This window comes from Lynx rufus, unplaced genomic scaffold (assembly GCF_022079265.1).
Source record: "Lynx rufus isolate CCGP_SWC_20201006 ecotype Redwood Valley unplaced genomic scaffold, mLynRuf1.p SCAF_10, whole genome shotgun sequence".
Classification (NCBI taxonomy): domain Eukaryota; kingdom Metazoa; phylum Chordata; class Mammalia; order Carnivora; family Felidae; genus Lynx; species Lynx rufus.
The window spans coordinates 45,453,441-45,472,243 of record NW_025814824.1 but is presented as its reverse complement, the minus strand read 5'-3'; the positions used below and the strand labels follow the sequence as shown (position 1 = coordinate 45,472,243).

The following is an 18,803-nucleotide window of genomic DNA, read 5'->3' as shown; positions in this document are numbered from 1 at the left end:
ACTGCTGGAGGGCCCCAGGCAAAAAGACAAGAAAAAGAAATGAAAGGCACACCGATAAGGAAAAAAAAAAAAAAAAAATTAAGACCATCTCTACATACAATGTTACCAAGAAAAACAAAAAGCTACAAAAAAAGTAACAAGAATATATAAGTAGGTTTAGTAAAGTCATAGAAAAGTATCCATTATACGTTTATATACTAGCAAGGAGCGGTTGGAAATTAAGACCAATAAAAAAAACACTTTGAGGCACTAGCATCAAAATACTTAGGGACACACAATACTCATTAAATTTAACAAAATACGCACAAGATTTGTAGTAAAACACTGACCTAAAATAATCGAAATACCCTGTGCATGAGTTCAAAGACTCAATATTAGTAAGATATCAATTCTCTCCCAAATTTATCTACACAGATTCAATATCTCTCTAACCAAAATTACAGCTGACGCTTTTTTTGTTTTTGGTGGTTTCTCAAAGCTGATTTAAAATTTACATGGAAAGGCAAAAGGCTTAAGACAGTCAAATTTTAAAACAACAAAATTGGAGGACTCATATTGCTTGATTTCAAGACTTCTTATACAGCAACACTAATTAAGCCGTATGGTTCTGATTTAAAGCACACACATATAGATCAATGGAACAAAATTGAGTGCAGAAATAGACCCACACATATGGACAAATGATTTTCCACAAAGGTGCCTTGCTGAAGAAAGAGTGGTACATTCAAAAAATACAACCCATACCTTGTGAAAAGTTAAGTTACACAGATCGTAGGCTGAAATGTAAACTGTAAGACTTCTGTAAGTAAACACAGGAGATCGTCAAGTGACTAATGGATAAACTATATATAGTATGTCCCTACAATGGAATATTATTAGGCCATAAAAAGAAAGAAAGTACTGATACGTGTGACCGCAAGTACAAACTTTGAAAACATTATGCTAAGTGAAAGAAGTCAGACAAAAAAGACCACATATTGCATGATTCCATTTACATGAAATGTTCAAAATAGGCAGATCTATCAAGACAGAAAGTGTATGAGTGGTTGCTAGAGGCTAGGGAGAGAGGAAAATGGAGAGTGGCTGCTGATAGGTGCAGAATTTCTTTTTGGTATGATGAAAAAACAGAAAATCTTTGAGGCTTTGGGTTGGAGAGAAAGCCAGAACATAAATAGAAAAACTTGATAAACTGGAATTCGTTAAAGCTAACAATTTGCTCTTCAAAAGACACTGCCAAGGAAATAAAAAGACAAGTATACAGATTCAGTATAAAAAAATTTTTTTTGCAAAACACATTTCTAAGAAAGAATTTATGCCAGAATATATAAGGAACTCTCATTTGAAAACAATAACCTGGTTTTAAAAAGAAATAGGTCAAACAACACAATGCTTCATGGAAGATATGAATGGCAAAAAATGCATGAAAACATGCTCAACATCAATAGTCATTAAGGAAGCACAAAACCACAAAGAGAAACCACTATCCATGTATGAGAACGGCTAGCTTTTAAGAAACTGGTCATACTGCGCATGGGCAAAGAGGCAGGGCACCCGGGACTCCCTTCCATTGCTGGCGGGGACTCAAAATGGGACAGTCACCAGGAAAAGTTTGCTAGTTTCTCATATTCACTTACCAGATGGCTTAGCAAGCCCAAGCCTACGTCTTTATTTACTCAAAAAGACATGAAAACAGATGTCCACGCGTACACCTTACGAGAACTGCTTATAGCAGCTTCAGTCATAATTGCCAAAAGCTGGAAACAACCCAAGGGTCCATCAACGGCTGAATAAACCAACTGAAACTCTCATGACAGACTTTTTTTTTTTTTTTCTAAATAAAAAGACCCAGAAGCAGTGATGAGAAACCCAAGGCAAGTCTGAAGGAACTTCAGCTGTAACAATACCAAAAGGACTGCAACAAAGCAAACACTAGAGTCATCTTGGGAAGATCCAAAGGTATTTTTTAAATGTTCTCTGCTTCACCTGGGACTAGGGAAGGTAGTTCAAGGACCACCCTGAGTCACACTGCTGGGATCAGTTTCCAGGCTCCTCCACTTACTAGTTCTGTGATGTCGAGCACAATAGCTGTACCAACCTCACAGTGTCAATGTAGAGATTAAAGGAATTTATATATAGGGGTGCCTGGGTGGCTCAGTCACTTAAGCGTCTGACTTTGGCTCAGGTCATGATTTCATGGTTTGTGAGTTCGAGCCCCACATCAAGCTCTGTGCTGACAGCTGGGAGCCTGGAGCCTGCTTCCCATTCTGTATCTCCCTCTCTCTCTGCCCCTCCCCTGCTCACACTCTCTCTCTCTCTCAAAAAAGAATAAACATTAAAAAAAAAAAAAGGAATTTATATATATAAATTGCCACACACACACACACACACACACACGGCAATTTTTAAAATGCCTGAGCTGGTTATTAGCTATTATTATTCCAATTATTATTCTTATTAACCAGATCTTAATACTCTTATTTGTTGTTGCCTAGTTTGAGATAATGGATGATTCATTCTCTATCTCTGCCTTTTTTTTTTTTAATGAATTACAATAGGATGAATTCAAACAAAAATCCCACCACAGGTTTGACAAAATTCTATCCAATATATCTTCTAACTGACTTGTAAAATAATGATTTCTCGGGGCTCCTGAACGGCTCAGTCAGTTAAGTGTCCAACTCTCGATTCTGGCTCACGTCATGATCTCACAGCTTGTGAGTTTGAGCCCCGCACTGGGCTTTACGCTGACAGTGCGGATCCTGCTTGAGATTCTCTCTGCCTCTCTCTCTCTCTGCCCCTTCCCTGCTTGAGCGCACATGCTCTCTCTCTCTCTCTCTCTCAAAATAAATAAACAAATAAATAAATGAATAAATAAATAAATAATAAATATGAAAATAAATAAAATATTTTCTCATCTCTTTGAAATTTTCTAGGCATCTACAAGACAAGCAACAAGCATTTTAATCCAAATATTTTCTCTGTTCATATCGAAGCCACACCCCATAAATTCTGATGCCATTTGCTGAATTTACTAGATTGCCTTCTGCTATTCCCTGTGTTAACAATTTTTATTGTTTCTGTTCTGATGGTGACTTTTATTTATTTATTTATTTTTTTTTCCCCAACGTTTATTTATTTTTGGGACAGAGAGAGACAGAGCATGAACGGGGGAGGGGCACAGAGAGAGGGAGACACAGAATCGGAAACAGGCTCCAGGCTCCGAGCCATCAGCCCAGAGCCCGACGCGGGGCTCGAACTCACGGACCGCGAGATCGTGACCTGGCTGAAGTCGGACACTCAACCGACTGCGCCACCCAGGCGCCCCTGATGGTGACTTTTAAAGTCAGCTTTCCATTAATACTTAACACTGTGGTTATCCTTCAATCTCCTAGGTGCACAGCGTAAAAATACAAAAAGGCACCAAACTCTACCTTCTCCATAGCCAAGTAATAAGATGTCAGGGAAAACAAATCTAGAAATCACCTACGTTCTCTCTTTCACGAAATTAAACCTCTTTTCTTCCCGGATCTTAATTCCCTCCTCAGTTAAGTGAAGACACTGAATTAGACTAAAAAGGCTTTGAACCAAGTATTTACATAATTTCAACTCTAATTGAATATATGAAAGAACACGGTTGCATAGTATAAATATAGGTCTCTAAAAACTGGCTATGCTAACTGGTAGGATGCAGAATATAATCCGACGAAACTCTGTGATGCCAAGATACATAAATTATGCACCAAAATGAGATTTAGTACAAACATCCAGTAGGAGCTCTAATTAATTTGACATCAAACTATTACATGCTTCACAATTTTTACCTTCATTTATAACTGACTGATGTTAACCTATCATGTCTTAATTATATAAAATAAACCTCTTTGCTATATTTTGTTATTCATTTATATATTTTAATTTATACACACCCGAACAAGTAACTGTCATAAAACGTGCAAAGATAACACCAAAGTACACACTGCCCATGTGCTCTCTAGCCTCCCTCTTCCCTCTGGTGTTGTTATGATCTGCAATGATCAGACTTTATATAAATCGTCTCATGTCATCACACAACTTTATTTTAAAAGGGTAGCCTAGGGGCGCCTGGTTGGCTCGATCTGTTAAACGTCCAATTCTTGATTTCAGTTCAGGCCACGATCTCACGGTTTGTGAGACTGAGCCCTGCATCAGGTTCCGTGCTGACAGCGTGAGGCCTGCTTGGGATGCTCTCTCTCTGTCTCTCTGCCCCTCTCTGGCTCACACTCTTTCCCTCTCTCTTGAAATAAATAAACTTTAAAATTAAATTTAATTTAATTTAATTAAAAAATAAAAGGGTAGCCTAAAAAAAATAGAATAAACACTAAAACCAAAGGGTTTTTCTCCCCCCTTAAACACTTTTATTTACTGTTCATTCCCAAAATTCACACCATACATAAACACTGGTGCCCTACATACTTGCAAAGGATTCAAATTAAGAAATAGGCAAGATTAAAAGCATAAGAGACTGTTAAAAACTGAGAACAAACTGAGCATTGATGGGGGGTGGGAGGGGGAGGGTGGGTGATGGGTATTGAGGAGGGTACCTTTTGGGATGAGCACTGGGTGTTGTATGGAAACCAATTTGACAATAAATTTCATATATTAAAAAAAAAAAGAAATAGGCAAGATTATTTCTTTAAATAATAAACTTATTATAGCATTTATTCTGAACAATAAGAGTTTAACAACAATGAAATAAACCAAATTTGTACGTACCACTCCCTAATAACAAGGCTGGGCAATGGGAGAAGCGTGCTAGTTTCTTTCAGAAACACATCCAAATATTTTAGTAGTGAATTGGGTCAACTATTGTGATTGCCTTAAAAATTTTTTTTAATGTTTTATTATTTATTTTTGAGGGAGAGAGAGAGAGACAGACAGACAGACAGAGCATGAATGGAGGAGAAGCAGAGAGAGAGAGGGAATCCAAAGCAGGCTCCAGGCTCCGAGCTGTCAGCACAGAGCCCCATGTGGGGCTAGAACCCACAAGCCGTGAGATCATGACCTGAGCCTAAGTTGGACGCTTAACCGACTGAGCCACCCAGTCGGTTGCCTTTAAAAGCAACTTAAGTTAATCATGATAAAGAGAAAAATTATTTCCAAACACACATTAAATTACAGGTAAGGCAAGGCACCTACCTCATGCACAAGAGCAAGCGAGGTCTGCTTGAAACTTCGCCCTCTACTGGCCATCAGTCGATTCAATGGTTTGCCTTCTTTACTCTGGTATGTTGAAATATCATAACAAAATAACATACCACCTGAAAAAAAAAAAAAACTTATAAAAACACTTCTTATGGGAAAAATTCATTAATCATATTCTCAATAATCCGTATCCACTCAACCTGGATAGAGGTATTTAGAAATGAAAAGAATTTACTAAGCAAATTATGATTTTTGACTATTGGTGTCTAAGGAAAGAAAAAACAGAAGAGATACAAGACGTCAGCTGTTACTATATTCAAACTATCACTTATTTACAAGCCTTATTCGTTTGTAAATAAGTGAAGAAATTTACAATTCGCACCTTATTTTAATCTCTAGAAGTAACCATTCACGAAGTTTAAGTTTTTTAGAATAAATTCCAATGAAAGAGAAATGCTTGCACCAATACCAATCCTCGGGACCTCCTGATAACAGGGGCCCCTTTCGTTTACACCCACAAGTGGACAAGTTTTCTTTCATCCCTACACTCACCGTGTATTCACCCTCCCCTTCTCCCTCCTTCCTCCTCCTCCTCTAACCCTTCCTGTCCTCCCCACTTGGGTTAACTAAGTTCTTGAATTGAACTCCTAGTTCTGGCTGGCCCCCAGTCTCAACTGAAAAGCAAAGACAGGCAGCCAAATGCTAGACTATGAGCGAGAGTAGTCTTAGAAGCTCTCTGGGGGTAACTCTGAGCCAATGAGAAGACACACTCAAGAAGTAAGATAATTTAAAACACAAAGATCATTGCATTTTTAAACCTCTCTTATTGAAGGATAATATACAACACAGGAAAAGTGCACATTGAGCATACAGCTCAATGAACTCCCACGAACAACATATGATCAGCATCCGGATGAAGAAACAAAACATTATCAAAATCCCAGAAGCCTTGGGGCGCCTGGGTGGTTCAGTCGGTTAAGCGTCCCACTTCGGCTCAGGTCGTGATCTCGCGGTCCGTGAGTTTGAGCCCTACGTCGGGCTCTGTGCTGACAGCTCAGAACCTGGAGCCTGCTTCAGATTCTGTGTCTCCCTCTCTCTCTGACCCTCCCCCCACTCATGTTCTGTCTCTGTCTCAAAAATAAATAAACGTTAGGGGCGCCTGGGTGGCGCAGTCGGTTAAGCGTCCGACTTCAGCCAGGTCACGATCTCGCGGTCCGTGAGTTCGAGCCCCGCGTCAGGCTCTGGGCTGATGGCTCGGAGCCTGGAGCCTGTTTCCGATTCTGTGTCTCCCTCTCTCTCTGCCCCTCCCCCGTTCATGCTCTGTCTCTCTCTGTCCCAAAAATAAATAAAAACGTTGAAGAAAAAAAAATTTAAAAAAAAAAATAAATAAACGTTAAAAAAAATTTTTTTTTAAATCCCAGAAGCCTTTCTCATGTCTCCTGCTGGTCACATCCACCCCCACCCCAACGGTTACAACCTTCTAATGACCATTTTGCCTACTTTGGTACTTTATATAAATGGAATTAGACTGTATAGATGCTTTTATATCTGGCTTCCTTCACTCAAATAATCATCGCGAGAATCAGCCACAATAGTGGCAGTTGCAGAACGCTCATTCTTGTTGCGGAGTAATATTCCCTCATGTGAATGTAACGCAACTGATTTATCCATTTTACTGCCAGTAGGCAAGGAGATAGCTTCCAGGTTGAGGGCTACTCAAAGAATGTTCCTGTGGACCTTAGGGCATGTCTTTGGTGATTTCATCTCTGTTTATCCCTGAGACTGAAATAACTGGGTAAAATAGGATCTGAACTGGTTCAGAACCAGTTTTCCAAAGTGGTTGCGCTAACTTACATTCCCAGCAGCAGTTCTGGGTGCTCCACATATTAACCGATACTTTTCATTTTCCATCTCTTTTCACCTTAGCCATCCTGCTAATGGTATCTTATTGTGGTATGAATTTGGATTTCTCTGATAAGGAAGTTAACGATCTACTCGTATGTTCACTGGACACCTGAATTTCTTCTTTTGGAAGATATGTTCAATTCTTTCTCCCATTTTTCCCCCCATTTATTGAGTGACTTTCTTGTTGATTTGCAAAAGATTCTCGATATCATCTAAATTGAGTCCTTCGTCACAAATATGTATCGTAAATACCTTCTTTGCATTCCGTGGCCGGCTTTTTCACACTCTTAAAGGTAGATTTTGGTTAACACATGGTCTTGATTTTAATATAATTCATTACGATTTTTATAACTTGAGACTTTAATTATAGGACCATTTGTTGAAAAGATCATCCCTTTTCTTCATAGCATTGCGGTGCCCCTTTGGAATAAATCTGGTGACCTTGACAGGTGGGTTTGTTTCTGGATGCTCTATATTCTTCATTCGTAAATCTGTCTATCCTTGCAACAATGCTGCACTCTCAATTTTTTTTTAATTTTATTTAAAAAATTTTGTTTTAATGTTTACATATTTTTGAGAAAGAGAGAGACCCAGTGTGAGTGGGGGAGGGGCAGAGAGAGACCGGGAGACACAGAATCTGAAGCAGGCTCCAGGCTCTGAGCTGTCAGCACGGAGCCCAACACGGGGCTCAAACTCACAGACTGTGAGATCACGACCTGAGCCGAAGTCAGATACTCTACTGACTGAGCCACCAGGCACCCCACTCTCTCAACTACTGTGGCTTTATAAGAGGCCTTGATATCTGGTATTATGTATCTTCCTACTTTCTTGCTATTCTTCAAGATAACTTTGGCTATTTTTGGTCTTCTGCATTTCCACACAAATTTTAGAATCAGCTTGTCAATTTCCAAGATCTTAACTGGGATATTGCTTGGGACTGGATTGAATCTATTAATTTGAAGAGAACTGACATTTTTACAACTTGGTGTTTTCTAGTCCATAAACATTGTGTATCACTTCATTTACTAGGATTTCTTTAAGTTTTCTCCATAATATTTCGTAGTTTCCAGTGCAAAGGTTTTACACACCCTGCTAAATTTATCCTAGGTAATTAATATTTTTCAGTGCTATTATAAATGGTACAGTTTTAAAATTTTGTTATGGTATATGAAAATATATAATTGATTTGTATGTTGACCTTTGTATGTAATGCAGTAACCCTGCTGAATTCATTTATTAATCCTCTTTTTTTCAAGTTTTTAATTTATTCTGAGAAAGAAAGAGCATAAGCAGGGGAAGGGCAGAAGGGTGGAGGAGGGAGAGGGAGAGGGAGAGGGAGAGGGAGAGGGAGAGGGAGAGGGAGAGGGAGAGGGAGAGGGAGAGGGAGAGAAGAGAGAATCTGAAGCAGGCTCCACACTGTCAGCACAGAGCCTGACACGAGGTTTGAGCTCATGAACTACAGACCTGAGCTGAAACCAAGGGTCAGACACTCAACCGACTGAGCCACCCAGGCCCCCCATTTATTAATCCTAATTAGTCGGTAGATTATTTTGGATTTTCTATGTACTACACAGTCATCTGCAAATAATGACTATTTAATTAAATAATCACAAATGCCTATTTTTATTTTTTTTAAACTAAGCTTTATGCCCCCCATGGGACTTAAACTCACAACCACGATATCAAGAGTTACATGCTCTACTGAGTCAGCCAGGCACCCACTAATGACTATTTTAATGTCTAATTTGTCATCTGCAAATAATTACTGTATTATTTCTTCCTTTCTAATGCTTATGACTTTTATTTCTTTTTCTTGGCTTATTACATTAGCTACAGTCTTTATTAAAATACTAAATAATAGGGGCGCCTGGGTGGCTCAGTCGATTAAGTGTCCAACTTTGACACAGGTCGTGATCTCACGGTTCTTGGGTTCGAGCCCCGCATTGGGGTCTGTGTTGACAGCTCAGAGCCTGAAGCCTGCTGCGGATTTTGTGTCTCCCTCTCTCTGCCTCTTGCCTGCTCACACTCTGTCTGTCTGTCTGTCTCTCTCTCCCTCAAAAGTAAATAAACATTTAAAAATTTAAAAAAAAATACTAAGTAATAGTGCTTATTTAAAAAATTTTTTAATCTTTATTTTTGAGAGAGAGAGAGAGAGAGCGCGTGAGTGGGGAAGGGGCAGAGAGAAAGGGAGACACAGAATCCAAAGCAGGCTCCAGGCTCCGAGCTGTCAGCACAGAGCCTGACATGGGGCTCGAACTCATAGGACTGCGAGATCATGACCTGAGCCAAGGTTGGAAGCTGAACCAACTGAGCCACCAGGCGTCCCTAAATAATAGTGCTTATAACAAACATCCCTATCTTTTTCCCAATCTCAAGGAGTACAAGTTTCAATCTTTCAGTATTAAGTACAAAAACAATATTGTAGCTGTTCTTTATTAGAAGTTTAAAAATTTCCCTTCCAGAGGCGCCTGGGTGCCTCAGTTGGTTAAGTGTCTCTGGGGTTTAGTCTCACACTTGGTGAGTTCGAGCTCTGTCTCGAGCTCTGCACTGACAGCGTGGAACCTACTTGGGATTCTCTGTCTCCGTCTCTCTCTGCTCCTCCCCCCCTTTTGCTTTCTCTCTCTCTCAAAATACATAAAGATTTTTAAAAATGTTCCCTTCCATTCATAGTTTAACGAGAGTTTTTTTTGTATCATGAATGGGAATAAAGCTTTTCAAAGGTGTTTTCTACATCTATTGAGATCATCTGAGGATTGTTCTGCCTTTTTCTATTAATGTTCTGGATTATACCGATTTTCAAACATTGAATTAACCCCACTTAATTGTTATATATTACCCTCTAAGTATTGAATTCAGTTTTCTAACATATTTTGGGGTATTTTTGCAACTATGTTCAATGGGAGAGGTTGGTTTACAGGTTTATAATATTCCCTTCTGGCACTTGGTATTAAGATTATGCTGACTGCATCAACAGTGTTCCCTTTTTCCATTCTGTTAGAATTTATGAAAGATGATTATTACTTCCCCCTTGATTTCTGTGTAAGAACTAACCAAGGAAGCCATCTGCACTTAGAGTTTTCTTTGTAGGAAAGTTTATACGGATTTAATTTCTTTAATACATATCGAACGATTCAGATAGTCTATTTCTCCTTCTGTTTTACAAAATTTTCTATTTTGATCAATTTCTACATCCTGTCCCAACTGTGAAACTCATTGGCTAAAAGTTCTTTATAATATTCTTTTATGATCTTTTTGAACACTGTAGGGTCTGAAGAGGCGTCTCCTTTGTTGTTCTTGATTAGAGGTAATCCATATTTCTCTATTTTCTTGTGTAGACTTACAATGGCTTTATCAATTTTATTAAAGTCTTCAAAGATTCGATTTTTGGCAGTGATTTTCATTATATGTTTTCTATTGTTTTGATTCTTATCTTTATTATTCCTTTCCTTAAGCTTAATTTAGGTTATTCTTGAAATGGAAGCTTAAATCATGATTGTCTTCCTGTCTTATTTTTTTAACATATGCACTAAAGAAACAAATTTCCATGTCATGCTGCTTTAGCTACATCCCACAGGTCATGTGGCTCATCCCACAGGTCAATAAGCCATGTGGCTTATTTTCATTATGATTCAGTTAAAAATATTTTGATTTCCATTTTTATTTTCTCTTTGATCCATGGATTATTTATAAGTATATTGTTCAATTTTGAGGCTACTGGAGACATTCTAGCTATCTTTTTATTTATTTTTAGCTCAATTCCACCAACATCAGAAGACAGGCTCTAAATAACTTCAATGTTTTGAAATTTCTTGAAGTTTATGTCTGTCATATGGTCACTTTGGTAAGTTTCCCAAGTACTGTTAAGCAACATAAGAATTCTATCACTGTAAGTTACAATGCTTTTCATGTCAATTAAGTAAAGTTTGTTCATGGTCTTATTCAGATATTTTGTAAATTTACTGATTTTTTTTTTGTCTGCTCTTTCATCAAGCTATTTAAAATAGGTTTTAAAGTGTCCTACTTCTATTGTAGGTTTGTCCTCTTTTAAAATTTAAATTCCAGTTAGCTAACATACAGTGTAATATTACTTGCAGGTGTACGATGTGGTGATTCAACACTTGGATGAAACACCCAGTGTTCATCACAAGTGCCCTCCTTAATTCCCATCACCCATATAACCCATTCCCCCACCCACTTCCCTTCTGGTAGGTGTGCCTATTTGAACTTGTAGTTTTGCTAATTTCTTTCATATATTTTGAAATTATGTCATTTTGTGCACCCCGATTAGAAATGTGAGATTTTCTTAACGGAGTGACCTCTTTATCTCCATGAACTGTCCCCTTCATTTCAAAGTTTCTTCCGTTTTCGTGCGTCCAGGACTTTTTCATCATATACTGGACAGTATACAAAGGAACCACAGGAAAATCTAAATGATATTTTTTAATCAGAGAGGAGCTGTCCTCCCCTGTCAGACAGATACAGTGAAGGACTGATCATGAAATTGCGTCAGAGATTGAACAGGATTAGGCTTGATTATAGCTTTGGTAACTCTCAGTCTACCTGAGAGTCCCTGTTCCTAGGGAGCACCTCCCCCAAGACTTTCATCTGACAGCCTACTCAGTCTCCTCAATACGGAAAGCTTATGAGAGATTCAGATGTGTCACAGGTTTTTGGCTCACCTCTTTCATTCCCATCCCATCAAGCTTCAAAATTTGACAAATATCGTGACGGAGAAACAGACTATGTGTCGAAGGCCTGCAAGTCCCCGGTTTTGCCACTCAGGCGCCGCGTGAATGACAAGATCTCTGTTGGTTTCTCTGCCTCCTGCACCAGCCTCTTGTCAAGGTCAAGCCTGAATTTCAGCCTCCAGCTGAGGCAAAACAAGTTAAGTGCACCCAGGTGAAAAGAGCTGTAGATCATCATTATCAATTCACTCCTTGTGTGCTTTGTTTTCTGTCCCGTTCTCCCTGCTCTTCTTTGTTTACGTAAGGCTGGAGATTGCATTTTGCCTCTTAGAAGCGCCAGCCTTAACTTTCAGCGCAAACTCGAAATTCAGCCAGATAGCTTATTAGATGGCTTATTCAGCTTATCAGCTTATGAGCCAGAGTCTTCGGAGAACCAAAACCAGAAACAGAATCTCAATCAATATAATATTATATAAGAATTATATAAGAATTGGGTCACAAGATTATGGAGGCTAAGAAGTCCCATAATCTTGTTGTCTGCAAGCTGGAGAGACCCAGGAAAGATGGTAGGGTAATTCAGAGATGGATGTCCTAGCTAAGGAAAGAGCAAGTTCACCCCTTTACTAGTCTTCTGTTCTCTTCAGGCCATCAATGAATTGGGATGTTGCCCACCCACACTGGTGAGGATAAACTTCTTTATTCAGTCTACTGATTTAAATGTTAGCCTCTTCTAGGGGCGCCTGGGTGGCTCAGTCGGTTAAGCATCTGACTTTGGCTCAGGTCATGATCTCGTGGTCCGTGGGTTCGAGCCCCGCGTCGGGCTCTGTGCTGACAGCTCAGAGCCTGGAGCCTGTTTCAGATTCTGTGTCTCCCTCTTTCTCTGACCCTCCCCTGTTCATGCTCTCTCTGTCTCAAAAATGAGTAAACGTTAAAAAAAAAAATTCAAATGTTACCCTCTTCTAGAACAACACTCACAGACATCCAGGAATAATGTTTTACCAGCTACCTGGATATCACTTAGCCCAGTCAAGTTGACATAGAAAATTAACCATCACATCACTCTAGACCCATGCCACCACTAAAAGCTCCACTAGTTTCTCTGTACTCCAACAGACCTCTTCCTAGGCCAAGCCCCAGTCCTAGTCCACAACCGAAATCACTGTCTATCTTCCACAGGGCAGTGGGGGGCACAGTTCTAAAATGTTCTTTCTCTCCGTTCTGTTATTTTAATCTACTTATCTCTGCCTCAATAATTCTCCAGTGCCTTTACAATGTGGTTTATCTTTGCCATTTTATCCAGTTGTGTCTAAATGTTAGCAGCAGCAGCACTCTGCCATGACCCATCACATCCTTCTTGAAAGTGGAAGTTAAATCATGATATTAAAAACCTATACCTTGGGTCTATCCAACAAGAAGATTTAATTATGGTAAATATTTATGCCCCCAACTTGACACCACCCAAATATATAAATCAATTAGTCACAAACATAAAAAAAAAACTCATTGATAATAATACCATAATAGTAGGGGACTTTCACACCCCACTTACAGCAATGATCTCTAAGCAGAAAATCAACAAGGAAACAATGGCTTTGAATGACACATTGGATCCAATGGACTTAACAAACATATTCGGAACATTTCATCCTAAAGCAGCAGAATACACATTCTTCTCAAGTGCCCATGGGAACATTCTCCAGAGTAGATCACATACTGGGTCACAAATCAGCCCCTCAATAAGTACAAAGAGATCAATATCATACCATGCATATTTTCAGATCAAAACGCTAGGACACCTGAAATCAACCACAAGAAAAAAATGGAAAAGTCCACAAATACTTGAAGACTAAAGAACATCCTACTAAAGAATGAATGGGTTAACCAAGAAGTTAAAGAGGAAATTAAAAAGTACATGGAAGCCAATGAAAATGAAAACACGACACTCAAACCTTTAGGATACAGCAAAGGCAGTTGTAAGAAGGAAGTATATAGCAATCCTAAAGAAGAAAGAAAGGTCTCCAATACACAACCTAATCTTACACCTAAAGGAGCTGGAAAAAGAACAGTAAATAAAGCCTAAAACCAGCAGAGGAAGAGAAATAATAAAGATTAGAGCAGAAATCAATGATGTCGAAATCAAAAAACAGTAGAACAGATCAACAAAACTAGAAGCTGGTTCTTAGAAAGAATCAATAAAATTGATAAACCCCTAGCCAGATTTATCAACAAGAAAAAGGAGAGGACCCAAATAAATTAAATCATAAATGAAAGAGGAGAGATCACAACCAACACCACAGAAATACAAACAATAATAACAACAGTATGGAGATTCCTCGAAAAATCAGAAATAGAACTACTCTATGACCCAGCAATTGCACTGCTGAGTATTTATACAAAGGATACAAAAGTGCTGATTCAAAGGGGCACAGGCACCCCAATGTTTACGGCAGCATTATCAACAATGGCCAAATCATGGAAAGAGCCTAAAAGTCCATTGACTGATGAATGGATAAAGAAGGTGTGGTGTGTATATACAATGGGATATGACGTGGCAATCAAAAGAATGAGACCTTGTCATTTGCAACAAAAGTGGATGGAACTAGACTGTATTACACTAAGCAAAATAAGTCAGCCAGAGAGACAAATACCTTATGATTTCACTCATATGTGGTATTTAAGAAACGAAACAGATGAACACAGGGAAGGGAAGAAAAAATAAGAAAAATACAGAGAGGGAGGCAAACCATAAGTGACTCTTAAATACAGGGAACAAACGGAGGGTTGCTGGAGCGGTGCTGGGTGGGGGGATGGGCTAAATGGGTGATGGGCACTAAAGGGGACACTTGTCGGGATGAGCCCTGGGTGTTATATGTAAGTGGTGAATCACTAGATTCTACTCCTGAACCTATCATAACACTTTATGTTAACTAACTTGGATTTAAATTTTAAAAACTAAATTAAGAATTAATTGATTAAAATACAATTAAGAACGCTTCCTAATTAAAACCAAACCCTCTACCTTGATATTATGTAGTGCACTCACCTGCAAGGCCAGGTTTCAAACCCGGTTGCTTGTTTGTTTCATACATTTTCAATATAAAATTGGGGATTCCTGCTACGGTCTTTCCTTGGTCTGAGCGAACACCTCCTTTTAATGCAGAGTGATATACTCCACGGGGCATATTCACCATTTCTTGCTTCACAAGAGATGTAAAAAATTCCTCCAAAGCTGAAAGAGGTGAAAGATCAAAAGTAAACATAGTATGTTAGGAGAGCATCATTCACTCTTAACTCATATATAGTTATTTTCATGCATACTTGCACACCCACACACACAGCTGTATTTCAGACCAAACTTCACACAGTGAAAGGGAACTCTTGATTCCCATCCTTTGCTTAGTCTTCCCAAATTATAACATGGCACCCAGTTACTCAAGCTTAAAACCTTCATCATTCTCAATTCCTCTCTTTCTCACACTTGGTATACGTAAATCCACGAGCAAGCCCTTGCAGATCTACCTGCAGAAGTATATCCTGGCTCCATCATCCATTTCTCTCCATTTTCACCGCTGCTTGCCTACAAAACAGGTTTGTACTCAAGTGTTATTTCCCTAAGGGCCACTAGAGGTTGCCCAATGCAGAAACAAAAACAACGAACACATCTAAGCTAAACAAATGGTAGGCATGGAAAACAAAACGGAAAACCACTTGCCTGTGCCTCTCGTAGGAACAAAAAAGAAGGGTCCACCTAACTAAACAGGAATTTCATTCTTAATAGATCTCAAAGTCCTCTTTAAATGACTGGGATTAAATTGAAGGTGCTCACTGGAGCATCTATTATGCGCCCAGTTCCGTTACTCCTACATAGAACCTTCTTAGAGGTGACCACGTTTCTCCACTGAAAGCCCAGAGAACGCCTGTGTGGGATGTTTTCCATTTACCCCTCCAGACCGGCCCTCTGCCCTCTCAGCCTTGCTCTGTGCGTTGGGAGACAACCTTTATCGACTACATCCGCAGGGCTCCCTTGTCCTCCGGCTTTTAGTTGGCTTTCTCCAATGGGAGACACTCGCCGAAGATCAGAGGTTGGAAGCAGAGTGAGGTCAGGGCATGTGTCCCCAGACACCCTCCTGCAGGACTGTTACAAGTGGCCTGCATCCCTCTTCTGCAGCCACTGGCTTCCCTGAGGCAGCGCTATGCACGACACAGACGCTCTCCCCAATTCTCCAGACTGCTACGTCCCCTTCCTTACCTCTTCAGGCTGGGGGACATTAACCACTCGGGGATAACGCACCATTGCTTGTGAATTTCCTTCAAACCCGACCACACAGCTGTAAATGGTGCCTGTATGAAACCCTCAAGGACTCCAACTGAATGTGCCTCTTCTGCCAAGCCCCTGGCTAATACATCATCTACATGAAAGAGACGCACGACGTCCAGTCACAGGCCACATACCCCAATTCCTGCATAGGCGTGCACAGGTGGGACTGCTTCACCCTGGGGGGTGAGTACAGACGACTCAGAATGTAGCTAAAGATCATGTTTATGAGGACAGAGGAGCTATGGCGGGAGAAGGTAATTTCACGCTTTCTCAGAAGGGAATCTATTTTGGCAAAAGCTCATCCGTGTCAGGAGGTAAGTACACATCTGCGCGCAGACTAACTCGGGAACCGAACTCTGTCTCCTTGTCAAGCTCTTCAGAGAACTAAGGACTCTCAAATTAACTCAAGCCCCCACAATGAGTTTAAATGAGGGTAGGACACCATGAGTATGACCAATGTATAGAGCACCATCTTCCCTGGCCAGGAAGCTAGGAACTACGATTTCTTTTCTACTGCTTCTGAGCCTTGCCCTGTCCCTCCAGATGATCAGGTGAGAATTTAAAAGAGCTGAAAATTCTGTAGAACACGGGGTGTTAAATATAAATTTTTAAAACACCCCCCAGTGTCCTTTAATAGGTGAGGGGACAAACTGTGGAACATCCTACAATGGAGTACTACTCAGCAATTGAAAGAAATCGACATAGGCAAGTATTTGGGTAAACATCAAAGTCATTATGCTGTGTGTAAAAAAAAATTTCTTTAACTGAAAGGAGTATATACTATATGGGGGGGAACTAGTGAAATCCTAAGTCTATAGTGTTTTTTTGTTTTATTTTTTAAAGAGAGAGAGCGTGAGCAGGGGAGGGGGAAAAGAGGGAGGGAGAGGGGGGAGAGAGGGAGGGAAAGAGAGAGAGAGAGAGAGAGAGAGAGAGAATCTTCAGCAGGCTGCAGGCTCAGTGCAGAGCCCGACACGGGGCTTGATCCCATAGTCCTGGGATCATGACCTGAGCCGAAATCAAGAGTTGGACGCTGAACCGACTGAGCCCCCCAGGAGCCCCTAACGGGTCTATGGTTTAAATAATTGCTTTGTACCAATGTGAATTTCCTGGTTTTAATAATGAGCCAAAGTATGTGAGAGGTTATCCCGCTGGGTACGTTACAGTGTACCTGCAACTTCTTTTAAGTCATTTAAGTTCATTTCAAAATAAAAAACAAAATAAAATACCAGTAACATCCCTATTTAAAAGGCGGTAAATTACTGGATTCCTCTGCAGCTGCTTTTGTGTTTACTTGAAAAGACATCAGGGAAGAAAAGGACCAGGGTTCACTCATGCTCAGTGCAATTTGGTTTTCTGGCTGCTGTAACTAGAGACCTCGTGTGTATTACCCACCCTGTGCCTTTTAGGGCGTATGTTCCTAAGGCTGGTGCTTTCTCCTGGTTCTTTTTTGAGTTCTCCAGTAACTGCAGGGAAAGGGAGGCCCAGAAAAATAAAGAACTTTGCCCCACGGCGACACGGTTTGCCAGACCCTGGCAGTTTCCAGAGCACCCCCACGTGATGCTACTGAATTTTCTCCAACAGACATACTTGCTGAACTCAAATCCTCCCCTTCTTTCTCAGGGAAAGGCACTCGTAACGATCAAGTACGAACAATGTAGAAGAGCCAGTTAATGGCCACCACATCCTGAGAGGACAGAAGCAACAGCACACCTTGGCCACACCATCTCCTTTCTCTGCCACACGCCTGGGGGGGACTGGATAACATCATTTAAAAAGCCCAAAAGGACTAGGACTTCTACCTCTACGGCAATTTGGGGACGCAGGAGGAACTTTGGATAACTGAAGGCTTTTTTCCTTCCTGGGACTCACTATTAAAACCGCAAAGGGATCCTAGACTCTCCAGGGCCGTGAGCTGGGAAACGGGGAAGAACAGAAACGGGGAAAAGGAACGAGTCCTTAAGGCTCTTTTCTGGACATCGAGAGAAAAGGAAATGTGAACTCTTTGTCTAAGTTGTTCCATTTCAGTTTTCTCTCATGAAAGGAGGCAGGGATTTGGGACAGAATTGTCTAGAAATAAATAGTATGCATGTGCCTGAATTCCTCAGGAAATCTCCATGGGGGTAAAGCCAAGGGGGAGAAAAAATCTCCTATTATAGGATATGGCGATTATGATTGACAAGATGACATTTCTTGTGTGGGCTGATCTTAATTTTCAGAAGCTGACCTTTTCACATCCACGTACATTCAAGGTAGAATTGGGACAGAACAAGGTAATCGGTGCCTGCTCGGAAAAATGTTGGCTAATACTGAATTAGAATAATTAGATATAATTAGAATAACTTTTTTAAATGTCACGGTCCTATAAGCTTTTTATCAAAACTGAATGATCATACAATTTAATCCATTAATTTACAGCTTTCGAATATTGATACCATCTTCGGAATAATCCTAAAGAAAGAATAAATTCGTAACGAAAGTACCCAGGAAATCTCTGTAGAGTCTAACGATCTTTTCATTTAGCTTATAGAATAAAGAACCGTTATTTGAGCCAGTGACTTAAAGTCCCACTGCAAATTTGTCTCGTTGAATATGGCTTTTGAAATGGATTTTAATTTCTCACTGAAAATGGTGGTTTCAACTAGTTTTCCAGTGCAATTTTATTCGACTCTAACGTTTTCCCGTGTGTTCGGAACACCATCACCACCTCAAGCTGT

At 40.0% G+C, this 18,803-nt stretch overlaps 1 protein-coding gene and 1 long non-coding RNA gene across 2 annotated transcripts in view; one reads left to right on the top strand and one right to left on the bottom strand.

The window, feature by feature from the left end:
• The window catches only part of FOCAD (focadhesin), a 283,468-nt gene that overhangs the window by 94,147 nt on the left and 170,518 nt on the right, over positions 1-18,803 (bottom strand). Inside the window, exons 19-20 of the mRNA XM_047064929.1 lie at positions 14,815-15,000; positions 5,176-5,297 (exon numbers count right to left, since the gene is read on the bottom strand). Coding sequence (XP_046920885.1) covers positions 5,176-5,297; positions 14,815-15,000 — 308 coding nt within the window. The remainder of the gene's footprint in view (positions 1-5,175; positions 5,298-14,814; positions 15,001-18,803) is intronic.
• Positions 1,548-18,644, top strand: LOC124501041 (uncharacterized). The gene is made up of 2 exons (XR_006959690.1): positions 1,548-1,956; positions 17,710-18,644. It is a non-coding gene; the product is annotated as an uncharacterized LOC124501041 (long non-coding RNA).